The sequence below is a fragment of the Gobius niger genome (genome assembly GCF_951799975.1).
Source record: "Gobius niger genome assembly, chromosome: 10".
Lineage (NCBI taxonomy): Eukaryota > Metazoa > Chordata > Actinopteri > Gobiiformes > Gobiidae > Gobius > Gobius niger.
The window spans coordinates 32,367,523-32,383,809 of NC_136861.1; the positions used below are offsets into that span (position 1 = coordinate 32,367,523).

The 16,287-nt window shown below is 42.7% G+C and overlaps 1 protein-coding gene across 1 annotated transcript in view; it reads left to right on the forward strand.

The window, feature by feature from the left end:
- LOC306969136 (voltage-dependent T-type calcium channel subunit alpha-1I-like) overlaps window positions 1-16,287 on the forward strand; it is a 460,402-nt gene that overhangs the window by 288,069 nt on the left and 156,046 nt on the right. The window contains 1 exon segment of the mRNA XM_079564736.1: window positions 14,663-14,822. Within this exon segment, the coding sequence (XP_079420862.1) occupies window positions 14,663-14,822 (160 nt within the window).

Genomic DNA, 16,287 nt, shown 5'->3' on the forward strand with positions numbered 1-16,287 from the left:
TATCCGTGGTTGAACTGTGCAATTTTTACTTCAACACAGGACGGTATTGCCGACGGTTACATGTGCATGTTAATTTTTAGTGTCAGACCAAAATCACCCTTTACAAAGCCTATTTTATTACATTTGGATGTGTGGAGTGTGGCTTCAGAGTTTTCCAGAAATTGATGGTTGTCGGCCTCAAGTTGTTAACCTTAACTCATTATTTCAGAAGAGGTCAGACAGGCATTTTTAGGGCATTACATCTACGATCTGTCAATACAGTGTTAAAATCTGCATATAAAAGGAAAGTCAACAAGGATTGCAACAAGGCCAACAAGGCCTACAACTACTGAAGGGTCAAAAGTAAAACGTTTTGCTGCGATGAGAACAATGTGGACAAATGCTGCCTTTTGGTGGGGTTTATGGAATTATGCAGAGGTGCCAAGGCAAATACTTAAGGAACGAAGCAGCTAAAAGACGAACTATTACAGGAATAGGCCACCGTTGTTCCATACTGAGTTTTGCGTGACTGAGGGCACGCACAGAGACCAGACAGGTACACATCAACTCGTCTAAGCCCAGGTAAGAACACATCTCGGTATCTAAAAACAGTGGCCTGTTCCTTTAAGAAGAGCCATTTAGATGGTGAAAGGGAGCAGCACTGGAGGAAGATGAAGGAGGAGGTGGTAGCTGACCAATGCGGGACACCATGCTCTGAAACAGGTGGTTTCAAAGGAGCACCGAAGCCAGACTAACCCAACACCTGAACGCAATTTCATTGTTCAATTGTACAATAACAAATAAAGCATTTGCTTACTTGCAGTGATCCCACTCTCCCATCATCAAGACAAGATCTTGGTGGAAAATGAATGGATCTTTCGACATTGCAGAAGCTTATTAAAACAATGCCAGAGTGAATGGTGCTGTAATCAAAGCTCAAGGTGCTATGACCAAATATTAGAGAGTGTGACCTAGGGCTGTGCAATTAATTGAAATTCGATTATAATTTTGATTATTACACTAAACGATTACAAAAATAGCTTAATCAAAAAAAAAAGAAAGAAAAAAAACATTTATTAATTTATTTTTTGCAAAGCAGACTTGCATTATTTCATGGCACTGGGATTATTTTCCCTCCGCATTTCACGTGCCACGGCTCCTGCTTTTGCCTGACATGAAAACAAACAGCGCTGTGTGATGATGTCATCAGGCCGCGCTGCTCAGTTTACTTGCGCAGGTGTGAGGGCTGGCCAGCAGGGGGCAGGTGTGAAACAGAGACCTCTCCTTAATCGAGGCAAACTTGAAATCATTTGTACTTTTACGACTGTTCAGAAAACAGAAAATATTCAGCATAGTTTTTAAAAAATAATAAATATATAAATAAAATAAAGACTTTTTCTAAAGGCAACAAATAATTGTCTGAATAATCGTGATTTCAATTATGACAAAAATAATTGTTATTATTTTTTTTCAATAATTGAGCAGCTCTAGTGTGACCTTTCTTTAGTGCCGACTTTTTGTTGGTTAGGCAGTGAAGTGGAATGTGTACAGCCAGTATTTCTAAAGCTTCTTCATTTATTTATAAAGCATATCTTCTTTGACAGTTCCTTTACCTGTAATTATAATGAAGTAGTTGTATGAGTACGACGCTATTATAGACCCCTACTTCATTCTCTGCACTTATGGGTGGCTTGAGATACACTTAGTGAAGAGTGGCTTCCAATCATACAACATTCACACATAGAAAAAACAATCCCCCGCACAAACATGCATAAAAAGAAAAGTATTTAAAAGCATTGTTATGCATCCAAAGGCAAACTCAAAGCCTCAATGTCAGAGTCTTTTGTCTGCTTTTGTTTCGCAGCGAGCCGCATTTGTCTCCGCGGGGCCCGGAGTTTGAGATTTGTCCGATTTCCCCGACATTCATTAATGCCGTTTCACTGATCAGATCGTGACCACAATCGTGTTCCTTTCATCTAAAACCTCGCTTTCTCCACAAACTTCTGAGCGCTATTGATTCCTTTGTTCTGCTGACCAAAAGCTCCAATTAGCCCGCACAAGCCGCAGTCACTTTGTTCTTTTCAGATGTGTTAGCTGCAACGGCTAATTTCATTAACTGTCCAAGTGTGTGTGTGTGTGATTTTTAAATAATATAACATCGGCAGCGTGTCTAATTACTGTCAACAACAACGAATGAAGCAAATGCAATTGCCTTGAGACTCGAGGCTGCAATTTTGTGAAAACATCAGTGATACTGGGTTTTCAATTCATGTTTTTCACCCCAGATTCAGAAAAGACATTTGATTTTATAAAGGACGAAATGGTTTCTAAAGCGCACGTCCAGGCAGGTGCCGGGCGGTTCAGACAAGGACATTACTCACGACTTTTGGGGGGTAATGTCCTTGAAGGTTGCCTCACTTTAATCTCTATAGTTAAGACACCTTGTAATAGATACAGACGGCAACGTGTCATACAGTAGGAAGAAGGTTTTGGAAATCCCATTTTTTCACTCTTTTTAGCTGTTTTCTGGCGGACTGTAAAGATATTGATCACACATAAATAAAGGCAAGTCATAATTGGATCCATATTGATGATTGTTTGCAGCAGAAATCGCTCTTGTAGCTACTGTTAGCATATGTAGCATGAAGCTAACGTTAGTTTTGTAGTTTCCATTGTTCGATATTTCTGTATTTATGGGCTGTTGAACCACTTTATTTAGTAAAAATGTAGTTATAATTCAGCATTTGTTAAAGTAGTTTGGGGAAATGGGAGTTAACTTTTTTCCCCCTCTTTGTTTTCCCCCACTGACTGCTTCAAACGTGACCATATATGGGTGATTGGGTTCCAGAAGTTAAAAAAAAGGCTATCCTCTTGGTGTCACTTGGGGTCATACCGCTTTTGCTCTGCCCAATCCCGTCAGACCTTGGAAGCTAAGCAGGGAAGGGAAACACCAGGAAGCCTAGCGAATGTAGTGAGTGAGTGAGTGGTTGGTGGTGGTCGGAGGGGTCGATGGCGCAGACTGGTTGCCTCGCTTCCGTCAGTCTACCCCAGGGCAGCTGTGGCTACAATAGTAGCTTACTACCACCAAGTATGGAGTGAATGAATAATGCAATGTAAAGCGTCTATGAGTGTCCAGAAAAACGCTATATAAAACCGATGCATTATCATTATTATTATTATTATTACTTAATTGCCTCAGAGCTTTTGTATATTGCTCTTTTTAGACATCTGATGACACAGATAATGTACCTTTACTTTTCTTTAGCAATGCTTTTCTGACACTTTTTCTGTCACTTTTTTCTCCATACGCAATGGAGGCTTATTTTGAATATATGAACAAATAATTTTGACTCCAATTATCCAATAATTTTCTCATAAAGCTGTTCAAAAGTGGTGACGATATTCAAATGTGAGTGATATTTGCCAGTAGACAGGACTATCAGGCGTAGCATTTATATGGCAGGTTTGTGAATCCAGTCACAACCAAATGATGATCAAGGAAAACATTTGTCAATTGGAGATTTCGCCTACCCCTCCTGAAGCTGCCACCTTAACGTGGTGGAGGGGTTTGAGCACCCGAAGGCTCCTGGCTCCTTTGTCAGACAAAGAGTGGTTCAGAAGCCCCTTATGAGAGACCAACAGGCCCGGATAGAACCATGAGGCCGTCCTTCCGTGGACCCACCACCTGCAGGAGGAGCCATAGGGGCTGGTGCAATGTGATTTGGGCAGCTCCAACAGCTGCCCAGAAACAGAAAAGTGGAAAAAAATGGATGGTTGGATGGCTGGACGGATGGACGGACGGATGGATGGATTGATGGTTGGATGGATGGATGGATGGATGGATGGATGGACGGACGGACGGATGGACGGACGCATGGATGGATGGACGGATGCATGGATGGATGGATGGATGGATGGTTGAATGGATGGATGGATGGATGGACGGATGCATGGATGGATGGATGGATGGATGGATGGACGGACGGATGCATGGATGGATGGATGGTTGAATGGATGGATGGATGGATGGATGGACGGATGCATGGATGGATGGATGGTTGCATGGTTGAATGGATGGGCGCATGGATGGATGGATGGTTTAATGGATGGATGGTTGCATAGTTGAATGGATGGATGGATGGATGGATGTATATGTCTCTGCCTTCCATCTGAGATTAAGAGCTCATCACATTCGAGTGTGCTGGAGGAGGAGTTCTTAAGCAAGTTTGTGGCAGCTCCAGAGTTTGAAAGAAATCAACTTTCCATGATGTTGTAAACCATCAGCTTCTTCTGTTCTTGTGTCACATGGGAGTTGAAGAAGGCCAGGACAACCATTTCTTGACTCGCGTACCAAAGATATTCGGTCCAAAGCTGTTAAGTCTACTTTCTTGACAAGTTCTGCGAATGATTTGGCTTCTTAAGGAACACCGAATTCATCCTCTGGAAATAACAAAATCTCTTGCAGGGTTTTAACCGAGGTTGTCAGAAACTTTTTTCCACCATGCTTTGATGGACCACCCTAATGCGCAATGGAAAGAACTAAAGTGAACAGAGAACCGTTGGGTAGAACTGTTATTAAAGTCCTGAGCCTGCAATAACCCTAGTAATGGGATACATCAGGCAAACTGCTGCCTTAGCCACAGAGTTACACGACCCCGTCCGCCAAGAAAGAAAAATATGAGAAAAACATAATCCAAAGCAAGCTCTAAACCCCCGAGATCAGACATGATACTTACGGACAAAACAAATGTTCAATTTATGACTTTTCTCATTATATTCGGCCCCCCGTCCTACCTCTCAAACCATCCAATTCCGATACATGAACGCGACCTATTAGACAGATGCTAAAAGTGATGTTTTTCCACTTTACTCAATAATTTGTGTTTTTCTAGCCCTTGTAGCTCGGGGGCCGCATCTCATTCACCCATTCTCTCCTCACCCAATTAGGCCTAATGGAACGCGGCCTAATGACTAGCACCCAGGGGAGCAAACACATTTAGACTGGCCCCCAGCACACACGGCAAAGTCTGCCGTGGCGGCGGAGACAAGTGTGCCACAGGGAAAGAGAGAGCTGCCATTGGAATATCTCAAATTTTTACAGAGAAGTGTCAACTTTTCAGTCACAAAAGCAACGATTCCAGCCCTCGCGAACTGGTTGTGCGGTTGTCCTTTGGTGCGACACTTTCGACCGGATTAGATCGCAGGTTTCCCAACCGCTTTAGCACATTTATTTGAAAGCTGGTCTTAGTTTCTCCTTTGATTGAAACGTATTGTTCAACATTTCACTCAACTGTCAGAGTATTTGACACGTTTTTCATTGCTTCACGTCGCTTTCAGGCGCTGCTTTCGGACTCTTTTCTCCGAACGACTCACTCCCACGCGCTCACACACACACACGGGGAATTCAAAAGTGTTTGGTCAATACTATTACACATGCAAATACTTTCGCCAATACTCTGTCACTTTGAATACAGTAACTCGAACATAACTGCAAAACTCTAGACTCTGTGAGCTCTATGATGGCAGTGAGCTGATGCTTGTTTCATAGTTTCCACATATGAATCAAAAGCACCTCATCTCTTCACATGACGGATACACATTAGAATATACAGCAAGCAGGTCATTCAATGAATTGTGCCACAATCAAGGTCTTAGATGTCATTAAAAAGCATGAAATTGGATTCAAACTGGAATTAAATTTGTATTGGAAAATAATAACATTGCTCCAAAATCTTTACTGTATAAGTTCATCGAAAGTACCAAAATGATGGTCTAAAACAGGGGTGTCAAACTGATTTTGGGTCGCGGGCCGAACATTTTTCCAATAAATGAATAATAATAAGCTGTGATTTGGTCAAAGCCCCAACTTGACTGAAGATTCATTATTTCCGGGTGGATCATCAAGACGATTGGTCCTCCTAATTGTCAATCATTCTGGTGATATGCCTACGTAAGGAGGTCGTGCGTGCTCGCCCCTTGTTAATTTTCAAGCCTATGTGAGTTACGCTGTTAGCCGTTCATTGCTGCTCGCAGAACGCACCGAGTCGTTTGAAAATGGCAGAGGGGCAAGAGAAAAAGTGTCTTCGAAGTGTATGAGAAGAAGAGAAAGGCTTCAGAAGAGAGAAACAAGGCCAGAGTGTTTTGGGGAGATTCTTCCTCCTCGGAGGCAGGTAGAGCTTTCTTTCCTAAAATTCGGGAAAATCCTCCTGTATACCTTTAACAACAAAGGCTTACAATTGTATTGCACTTCACAAGCCTGTGTCACAAGTTTCTCAAAGTACTACATAGAAGTCATTATTCATTCCCTCCACACTCGGTGGTGGTCAGCTGTTGTTGAAGCCATAGCTGCCCTGGGACAGACTGTCCAGTTACCACATGGCTATATAATGTGTAGTTAAGATAAGTTCACATCCTGAGCTCTTATTATGTCTATGCCCTCTGCTGGACACGTGTGGAACTCCCCCCTAGTGGCTGGTTATTCTTTAAAAAATCATATCTCCGCACAGGAATGGGCTAGAGACTTAGGGCGCACTCACACTTGACATCCGAACCGTGCCACTCTCCAGCTCGTTTGAGGAAAGGCCTGGATGCCCCGAACGGCCCGCGCTCACACTTACACAAACGAACCGAGCCGTGGCCGAACACGAGGAGTTGTTTACAAGTGTACGTGAGCAGCAGCAGCGCAACATAATGCGGAAGAAAAAAAAACCTGAACAGCTGCGTGAAATAATGTCTTCTATGAGCCCTGTCAAATCTCTTCACTCACTTTTCTTTGCATTTTACTACAGTTTAACAAAAAGGGCTATGGTGAATATAATAGTTGATTTTAATAAAGCAGAGAAATAGAGAAGTGCGCGTCCCTCTGTCCCGCTCAGCTGAGGCGGGGGTGGAGCAGCACCTGCCGCCCTGAGCCTTCCTTTGGAGTCATATACAGCCTTCAAAAAGGCTACGAGAACAGAAGATATGACGCTCGGTTTATGTCCTTCATTGCTGCTTCGGCCACTGGTTAAACAGCTTTATGTTGGTGAACTCCTGGAAGTCTAGACTATACTTCGTATACGCTACAATGCGACAAAGCACTTAACACGAACACGCACCAAAGTCACAAGCGATAAAAGCACCCGCAGGTTTTATCTGTGCGACTAAAGCCTGCGGCCAAACCGGGTACAGTAGCAGAGAAGCTCGGACACAGGGCGGGAGAAGCAGCCGCTCCCGTAAAGTCAGCCCGAGACGTGCGTGAAGCGGCCAGGGCGTCGGGGTGAGCAGTCGGGGAGACGAGCGGTATGTATGTGGCCGGGGGTCCGGGGAGCCGCCCGCGAGCGAAGCGGTCGGGGCCGGGGAGACGAGAGCGAGGCAGCCGCTGCTCTGTTTGATAAATACAGCCTTTTCTCACTGTTTTACGTGACAAATGCACCCGCCCACACAACAGCCGCTTGTATCCGTGCGTGTGCGCAAACACGAGCAACCGAGCCACGCTCTGGCCCACCTCCTCCAAGCGGGCCAAAGTCCGGAACCGAGTCCGACTCGGGCACGGATTGATTGCACTCCCACTGCACAAACGAACCGCGCAGAAGGGGCTTCCAGCGCTTGGGCGCGGTTCGGATGGACAAGTGTGAGTGCGCCCTTACTTTTTCCCCTACATACTCAGGAATGTATGCTCTCAAGGGCAGAGGCCGGATTAAATCATCTTGCAGGCCGGATCAGGCCCGTGGGCCGTATGTTTGACACCCCTAGTCTAAAACATTCAGTTGCAGTGGTAGCTGAAATTAACCAAATTCTTTTTTTCTAGAGATTTTGTTTTTGAGTGAAGCGAGGGCATTTACATCCACAATTTTATCTGTTGCAAGGAGAGTTTGTGGCGGAGAAAAACCTTTGACCTCGTTGTTTTGGGCTTTGCTTTGCCTCTTCTCAACCTTTCTCAAACTGTTCCATGTCATTTGTGAGAGTTGTTTGTGTTTGCCAATTGTCTTTCTTCTGTTTAAATCTTAAGAAATTAAATATGCACTAATTTTTATCTGTGTGTGTGGCATTGAAAATGGCATTAAAAAACATTAAAAATGGACTTACCTGCCTGTATAAACCCTGTATGAAGCACTGACATGAGTTTTTGCTGTTGTGTCAAATGAATGAATGGGTCTAATGGCGGGTTCACATCAAACGCAGCCAACGCCTCCAAAGCGTCAGGTTTACATTCAAAATACATGGTGGAGCGTCGAGAGATCCCGCAGTACTGCCCCTCCTGTGCGGCACGTTTGGAAGCTTTTGACGCACGTCCAGCGCCTCCTGTGTGGCCGACACTAGAGTTGGGATTGTTAAAGGAACAGGCACCGTTTTTACATCGTGAGATATGTTCTGACCTGAGCTTAGACGAGATGATGTGTACCTGTGTGCGTGCCCGTGGAAGAGCTTGGTTACTTGTAACTTCACCCCCATTTGGAACCATAGGGATATACTGGGAAAGGCCAAATGCTAACAACATCTTTGGTCTTTTTGCGTGACTGAGGGCACACCGTTTTTCCATACTGAGATATGTTCTTACCTGAGCTTAGACAAGTTGATACGTACCTGTCTGGTCTTTGTGCCCGTGGAAGAGTGTGGTCGCTTCCAACTTCACTCCCATTTGGAGCCATAGAGATATGCTGGGAGAGGCCAAATGCTAACAACATCTTTGGCTCTTGTGAGTCACTGAGCGCATGCACAAAAACCAGACAGGTATGCATCACCTCGTCTAAGCTCAGGTAAGAACATATCTCAGTATGGCAAAGCGGTGGCCTGTTCCTTTAAACTTCTTGGAGCTTTCCCCAACAGTGACGTTGGAGCGGAGCCGCCAGCGCAGATCCTCTGCAGCTGCAGCAGCTCTGGGACTTTTACAAAGACACACATCAGTGTTTCTTTTACCTTTAACACCCAGGATTAAAAGCGGCAACATTCATCTACAATGGGTCGTAGCTGATTGTTTAGCACCGGAGTTAACTAGCTACTAAGCTGCTAAACAAGTATTATGCACTAATGACATCAATAAAGCCGATAATTTCATAAAGCAGTCTTTAAGATTATCACACACTGAGTCGGGCTTGACACATTGGTGGTTTACTGCTGACTTTTCATCAACAAGCGTATGGGCTCGATATAGGCTTAAATACTGGGGATCCTGGCGCAGACTATGGGGGTATAGTCAAAGATCCATGGGACATGACAGGAGCACAGAGGGACTAGTCAGCCCCAAAACAGCAGTTGTTTTTTCAGGCAAGAGCCCCTTCCAAGATGCGGCTGCACTTCAGAACACGCTCTGAGCTGACGCACGGCCAGACCGTCTGACGCTCGGTGACATTGTGATAAGCGTCTTGGCTTTGGGTGCGATTTTGAAGCCTGAGAAGCATGTGGTCTGCACGCACACGAGAACAGTTTTATTGTTTTGATGTGAAACGTCATTTTGCTGAGATCATATCTGGTTTTCAGAAGAGATCTTGTGTGGGCTTTGTTGCAAATGGTTAGGTTTTGAGAAATGTGTCAAAATGAGTGAGAAAAACTGTGAGATTCAATCAGCTTGACTCATTGTGAAACTAAACAACCAATGTCTTCCATTTTAAATCAGCTAAAGATTAAGTGAACCAAATATTATTCACATTTTTTGTAATTTGTTCATCTTCGATACAGATCAGTGATGGCTGATGTTGATAATGAGAGAAGTGGTTCAGCAGAGTAAAACTTTAAGAAAAAGGTCGAGACTGAGACCAGGAGCCTTTTCCCGGACGATGTACAGCTCTCTTCAGGGGTGTTGCAAAGAACACACTGTGAATCATAGCCTCTCGGCGGGAGCTTGTTGTTGAACCCCTGCCGGAAGAAAGATGACATGGAACAGTCGGAGGAAGGTTGAGAAGAGGCAAAGCAAAGCCCAAAACAATGAGGTCAAAAGTTTTTCTCCACCGCAAACTCGTCAGATAAAATTGTGGATAGAAATGCCCTCGCTCTACTGAAAAACTAAGTTGTTTGCATAATAATGTTCTGTATGGTTGAAAAAAGCGGGGCTCGTGAGGCGCACATGGAGTGGATGTGTTCTCAGGAGTTATTTAGTCTTGGACATGTGGGGTTGTGGGTCTCTGTACAAATGTGTTGTCTTTGGAACTTTTTGATAATCAGCTTCATGATCAATGCTTGAATTAACAGAGCTCTTACTTTTTAACTAGTTCAGTTTCCTCCAATGTTGAATTTTTGACGCTGAATTTTTCTAAATTGTGATTCCAATGAGAGGTTTTCTACCCCCTCGTCTAGGCCACGGCCTGTTGTATGACATGTTGACATGTTGTGTGTCTATTATGCGATCATAGAGCCATTCACACTCTAATTCACCAGGCAAGGTGGGTGTAGTGTCTTGCCAAACATCTTTACCAGAGAGCTCAACCAGTTCAGATCGGGCCAAAGTTGTTCCCATGTGTAAAATATCCCTCATCTTGTTTAATAATGTGTTTTATTATTGTTTCTATTGCAATCTAAAAGCCCCCTATAGACATGGTGTTGAAAATTAGGACATGTGATAGAACCCTTTAAACCAGGGTTCACCAACGTGGTGCCCGCGGGCACCCAGGGGCCCTTTGGGGCATGTCCAGTAGCCCTTGGGACTTTTTCTAAAGTGTAAAACACTTCATTTTCTTGAATCTAATTCTTAAAATTACAGTTATTTCGGTTCTTGTGACTCAGTATGAGTTTAAAATAAAGCTATTTTAATATAATATGGGGTCAATATCCTATACGTGAACAGTGTACGTTTAAGTCTTAAGGATTTGTTTTTAACTGGTAGCCCTCGAACAACTTAATGCTCTTAAAGTAGCCCTCAGCTGAAATAAGGTTGGTGACCCCTGCTTTAAACAATGCATCTGGTCAGTCCAATGTAATTGCTATGTCCATATTAAATAAATAAATGAAAATGACACAGCAATAGTATGCACCTAAGGGAGCCAGGATTCTAACAATGCCAACCTCTGGGTTGGTTAGGTAATAAGACAACCAGCTCTACCGTCTTAAAGGGTGGGTATTATGCAAAATCGACTTTTTCAAGCTTCACAGCATGTTATTATGTCACTCCCTCATTAAAAACATGCCTGAAGTGTTGCCTTGGCACATTCACATGTTTTTGAGTAACACGTGACTCAGGGTAGGTTTGCCTGAGTCCTCCTAGGAACGTCCCCACCTCCTGGAGACGCCTCCGAGCTTTCGTCACCAGCCGAGTAACCAACCACTGCTCCTCAGCAGAACCCCCTCCCCACTGATGCCACAGACAGCGTGTGGAGGGGGCGTGTCGGAAAGAGTCAGAGGTTCTTAAAGAGACAGAGGCCTATTTCAAGACATTCACTACAGCCATTTTGAGAGAGACATTTTATACAAGGCAGTTATTCTAATTTACTGCATTTATAGACCAACAGAAGGTTTGGTCATCATTGTAGTGTGATATAGACTGGTTCCATGTGATTGAAAAAAGCAGAATACCCCCTCTTTAAAACAAGTAATCTGAGCACTACTATCAATGCGTTTTCCTCAACACTGAACATGTAACTAATGAAGCCTAGGCATTCATTCAGCATCACCTACCTCCAGCCAATGACTGCTTCTGTAAGGGCCACACCTCCACCTCAGCCATCAGCGCATCGCCCTCGGTCCTGCTTTTAAGCCTCTAGCAATCATGGTTTGTTCGCTTCCCAGCTGTGCTGTGATCCGCCTCCGCCCCATCTCCGCCTCTTCCATCCACAGCTTCTACCTGCTGCATCTTCACGGGTCTTCCACACCACCACCAGTGTCCAGGCTCCGGTGAAGACATCCCTAACTCCAACCTGTCCAACCATACTGACTTCAGTTCTTACAGCAATGTCTACCGCCGGGGTCTGATCGGCAAAAAAACTAATGTTCATGTTACTTAATCTTCCTAATTCCTGCTTTTGTCTGTTTGAGTCTATCCGGGTTGAATAACAAAGCGTACATTTCAGTCTCATTGAAATTGTATATGATTTAAATTAAAAAAGAGTGTGCCTTTTATTGATCACATCTTCAATATAATGACTTATCTAGCTGGTGTGTTGAAAATGTTACATAAAAAAATAGCCAGTCTTTTGAACGGCTTTTTAAAATGAACAGATCCCAAAGACTCGGCTCCTGGGAAAAAGCCATCAATCCCATCTCATTTATTAAATTAGACTTGAATGATTTTAAGCGTGTTGCGGTTTGTCATGACACTGTGAGTGGAAGGAGAATGCAGCTATTACTGTTAAATAAGTCCTAATTTCTATTGATATGTTTTAATTAGAAAATTAACCTACCACGGCGTAGGCATGAAAGACCAAAACACAAACAGCAACAGTTGATAATTAAAGTCACATCCCGCGGAAACACACTGTATATTAGACAGTAGTTTGAAATGAAAGTGAACTCGCCAGGGGTGTCCAATCTCTCCCTCTCTCTTTCAGCTCTTTAGTCCAATCAGCTGTCAAACGCTCTGTTATTTCCATCTCATTTTGTCACCACTGCGGGACGGGCCCATCCGCAGTGCTGTGAGGTCATCATTAACCGACGGGGGACCTCATTTCTTCTCGGCAATTAAGTTCAAGCTTAATGAAGAAGACAGGGTTGTGAGCTCTCACTTGGACTGTTGTCACCATCACCTGCAGTGATTATTAAGGCGCACAGTTAATGTTGGCACCCCCAATTACATCTGATATAGATGTATGCAATAACATGTTCAAGTTACTTTGAAGACTATCTGACTTTAGGACCCCAATAGATTGTGTTGTCGATTAGAAACTTCTTTTGTTTGACCGTTTCAGAACACTACTTTGTTCTCCTTTTTTTTTGGACTCCATTTTTGAAATATTTTTTGTGTATGAGAACTTTAAACCAGCTACATTCTAGTTTGAATATTTTAGCTTACACATGACACATTGGACACATTTTTTTGCTAAAACATAGTTTTTTAGATTTCTTCAGTTTGCCATTTTTTTGGGATGCTTATCGTTTCACTTCCTTATTGGTCACTGACAGGAAGTGACATAGTTAGAGGCAAACAATTTTAAACTGTCAACCGTACATACACTTTATAAAAAGACACTTTCGCCTTTTTTTCTCACTGTCTGACATGAAACAAGAATTAACTTTTCCTTTCCTTCGGTCAATCAAAATCATTCAAATTCCAACATCATCCCAACTATGAAATACAGGGGGGGGGGGTTGTTTTGCTGCAGGAGGGACTGGTGTACTTCAAAACATAGATGACATCATGAAGAAAGAACTCTACGTGGAAAAGTTGGAGCAACATCTCAAGGCATCAACCAGGAAGTTGGCTACAAAGTGGCTTAAGGATTACAAAGTCAATATTTTGAAGTGGAATTACAAAGTCTGGATCTCAATCCAGCTAAAAAGGCATGAGCACGCAAGGGTTCAGTTACATTAGTTCTGTTTGGACAAAAGGACCAAAATGTGGAAGGAAATCCAAAACGTTAGACCCATGTTATACAGTTAAAAGGCAATGCTACCAAATAATAATGAAAGGGATGTAAGCTTTGGGTTTTAAAAAGCAATAAAAAAAAAAAAATGTGTTGAAAATCCTAAAAAAACATGAATGAAAAAATGAATTCTGATTTCATGTCAGAAAAAAAATGAAAATGTGTCTTTTTTATGACACATGAGGTTCTCACTGTATCTGTGTCACTTCCTGTCATTAGCTTAAAGTTTAAATCATTTTTCTTAATTAAAATTGCTGCTTCACTGAAATGAAATGATACTTATCACTTACAAAAGATGTTATCCTTCTAAATCAGTCATATTTTCAAGAGCACTAAACCATATTCACTTTAAATACTTTAAATGTTTCCTGATTAAACCAAACCTTGGGTAATGTTTTGTTTCATTGACACATTTGAATTATCTTGTGTTTGCTGAGGCTACACTTTGCACGTTGATGTGGTAATTGGTAAATGGGCTCAACTTAAATAGCGCTTTTCTACCTTTATCAGGCCCAAAGCGCTTTACAGTAAGTCACCCATTCACACTCTCACTCACACACCGATTTACGCAGACACTGGTGGCAATGTGGGTGAAGTGTCTAGCCCAAGGACACAATGACAGTGTGCATTTGCGGGTGCTGGGATTCAAACCGCTCTACCAACTGTGCCACTATGGCTGTTTGTATTTTCTTTCTTAAATGGAAAACCCCGGCCCTGCTGCCTCAAAGAGAGCAATTTGAACCCAAATATAATGTGCTTTGAAGAACACTCCTTGCTCCGAAAGATTCTTTTCCACATTTTTTTTAAATTCCTACACATACAATATGTATTAATGCATATGCGTCTGTGTACATTGACGTATGAATGAGAGTGGTTCCTTGATATAAAGCACTTTGAGTGGCGTAAGTATTTTTGTCCTCAAAGAACAAAGCATACATCATATTTTTTTACATGTTGCATATCAATCATTCCAAAAGTCTGAAGTGTGAAGCCCCCTATCAATCCAAAGATCCCATGGTGCCTCACCAATAATGATATTACCGTATACTGGACATGCTATTGAAATGTAAGGGAAAAAAACTGCATACAATATCTTTACCTATTTCACTTTATCTACTTGACTGCCAGGTTATGAAGCAAACAAAACATTTGCCACGTTTCCTTTAATCAGAGATGTGCTCTGCGTGTGATTCCAGGTATGCGCATCCTGGTGAACCTCCTCCTGGACACCCTCCCCATGCTGGGCAACGTGCTGCTGCTGTGCTTCTTCGTCTTCTTCATCTTCGGCATCATCGGCGTGCAGCTGTGGGCGGGGCTACTGCGAAACCGCTGCTACACGGAGAAGAACTTCACCCTGTACGTATGCACTCTGAGGTTTTAGCTGAGCTTGTTGTCGAGGAAATTTTATGGATATGTTGTATGACCAAAAGTGTTCCGGATTGTTTCAATGGCTTCTGGGACTTTTCAGCAGACGACAAGGCCAGACCTGTTCCTGGGAGGTTGAATTTGGGGGGTTTGAAAATGAAGAAGTTAAATTCAGTTTCATTCCAGACCTGGATTTACATTTTTTCACCCCTCAATCGATAAGATGCTAATTTGAGACGTCTGTAGCAGAGACCCCTTTGAAGTCAGTCCATAGTAATGTGGTAAATGTCAATATCATTTTACTTTCCCCATTGGCAATCAATAAAGCCGTCTATCTACATTTCATTGCATTTGCAGTTTCAAAATCAGATTCACTTCATTGATCCTCGAGGGGACATGGTCTATTTTTACAGACAAAAACCCCAACCAAGAAAGAGTGAACACTCTGTTTGAAGGAATATATAATATGGTCAGATCTTGACATTAGGGGTGCAAATGTTACGGTACAGTTCAACTATTTGGAGAGCACAGTTCGGGTTTTTTTTTTGGTACGAAAAGAACCCCATACAAAATAAACCCATTTATGTTTTACACATTTGCTTACAACCATTTCAGGACTCGGGCTGGTATAAAGTTTAGGTACTACTTGTACCTTGTAAGTATCAAAAGTAACTTTTGATGCTGTTGGTCCAGGGACACCATTAGTGGGAGTGAAATATAAATGCTAAAAATGATTGATGCCCAATGTTTGTCCTATACATTTTTTTTCATACATTTGTCCTGTTTTTCCCAATATTTCCTATTTTTGCCCCATTTTCCCATTTTTTTGCACAATTTTTCCTTGTTTTTTCCACAATTTCTTCCCAATTTCCCTAATTTCCCCCTAAATTATTCCCAATTTTTAACACATTTTTGGACATTGGAGATGAACCTGATATTCTGAATTTGCAGGTCTTTCACACATTATTGTGCTGTTCTCTGGTTCTAGACGACAAACATGTTAGTGCAGGTATTGGGAAAAAGTATCTTTCAGGCATCGGTATCAAAAACCAAGTTAACGTTAAAGTACCAGTATCGAGGGAAATGTAAAGTACCCAGCCCTATTCAGGAAAAAAATCCATATCCATCCTTATCATCAGATGGAGATCAGTTCATTAGATAAAGTTATGACAGGGACACAGCACACAATAACAACAGAAGTACATGCCGTGTGTACCTGCAGTGTAACGCAGGATCCGGGCTGACGACTGGAATACAGACTTTTCCGCAGACGGGTAAACAGCGGCGCGACAAAGGGCTGAAGTTTTACTGTCAGAAGTTGTTTGTTGGTGGATCTTCGCGATGTCTTAGGGAGGTCATGGCAGCTCCAAAACTCCAAACTCCCACCATCGCAATTTGAGGTGTTTAAGGGGATGTTTCAAGATTTTTGACACAGGGCCTCATTTCCTAGTTATCC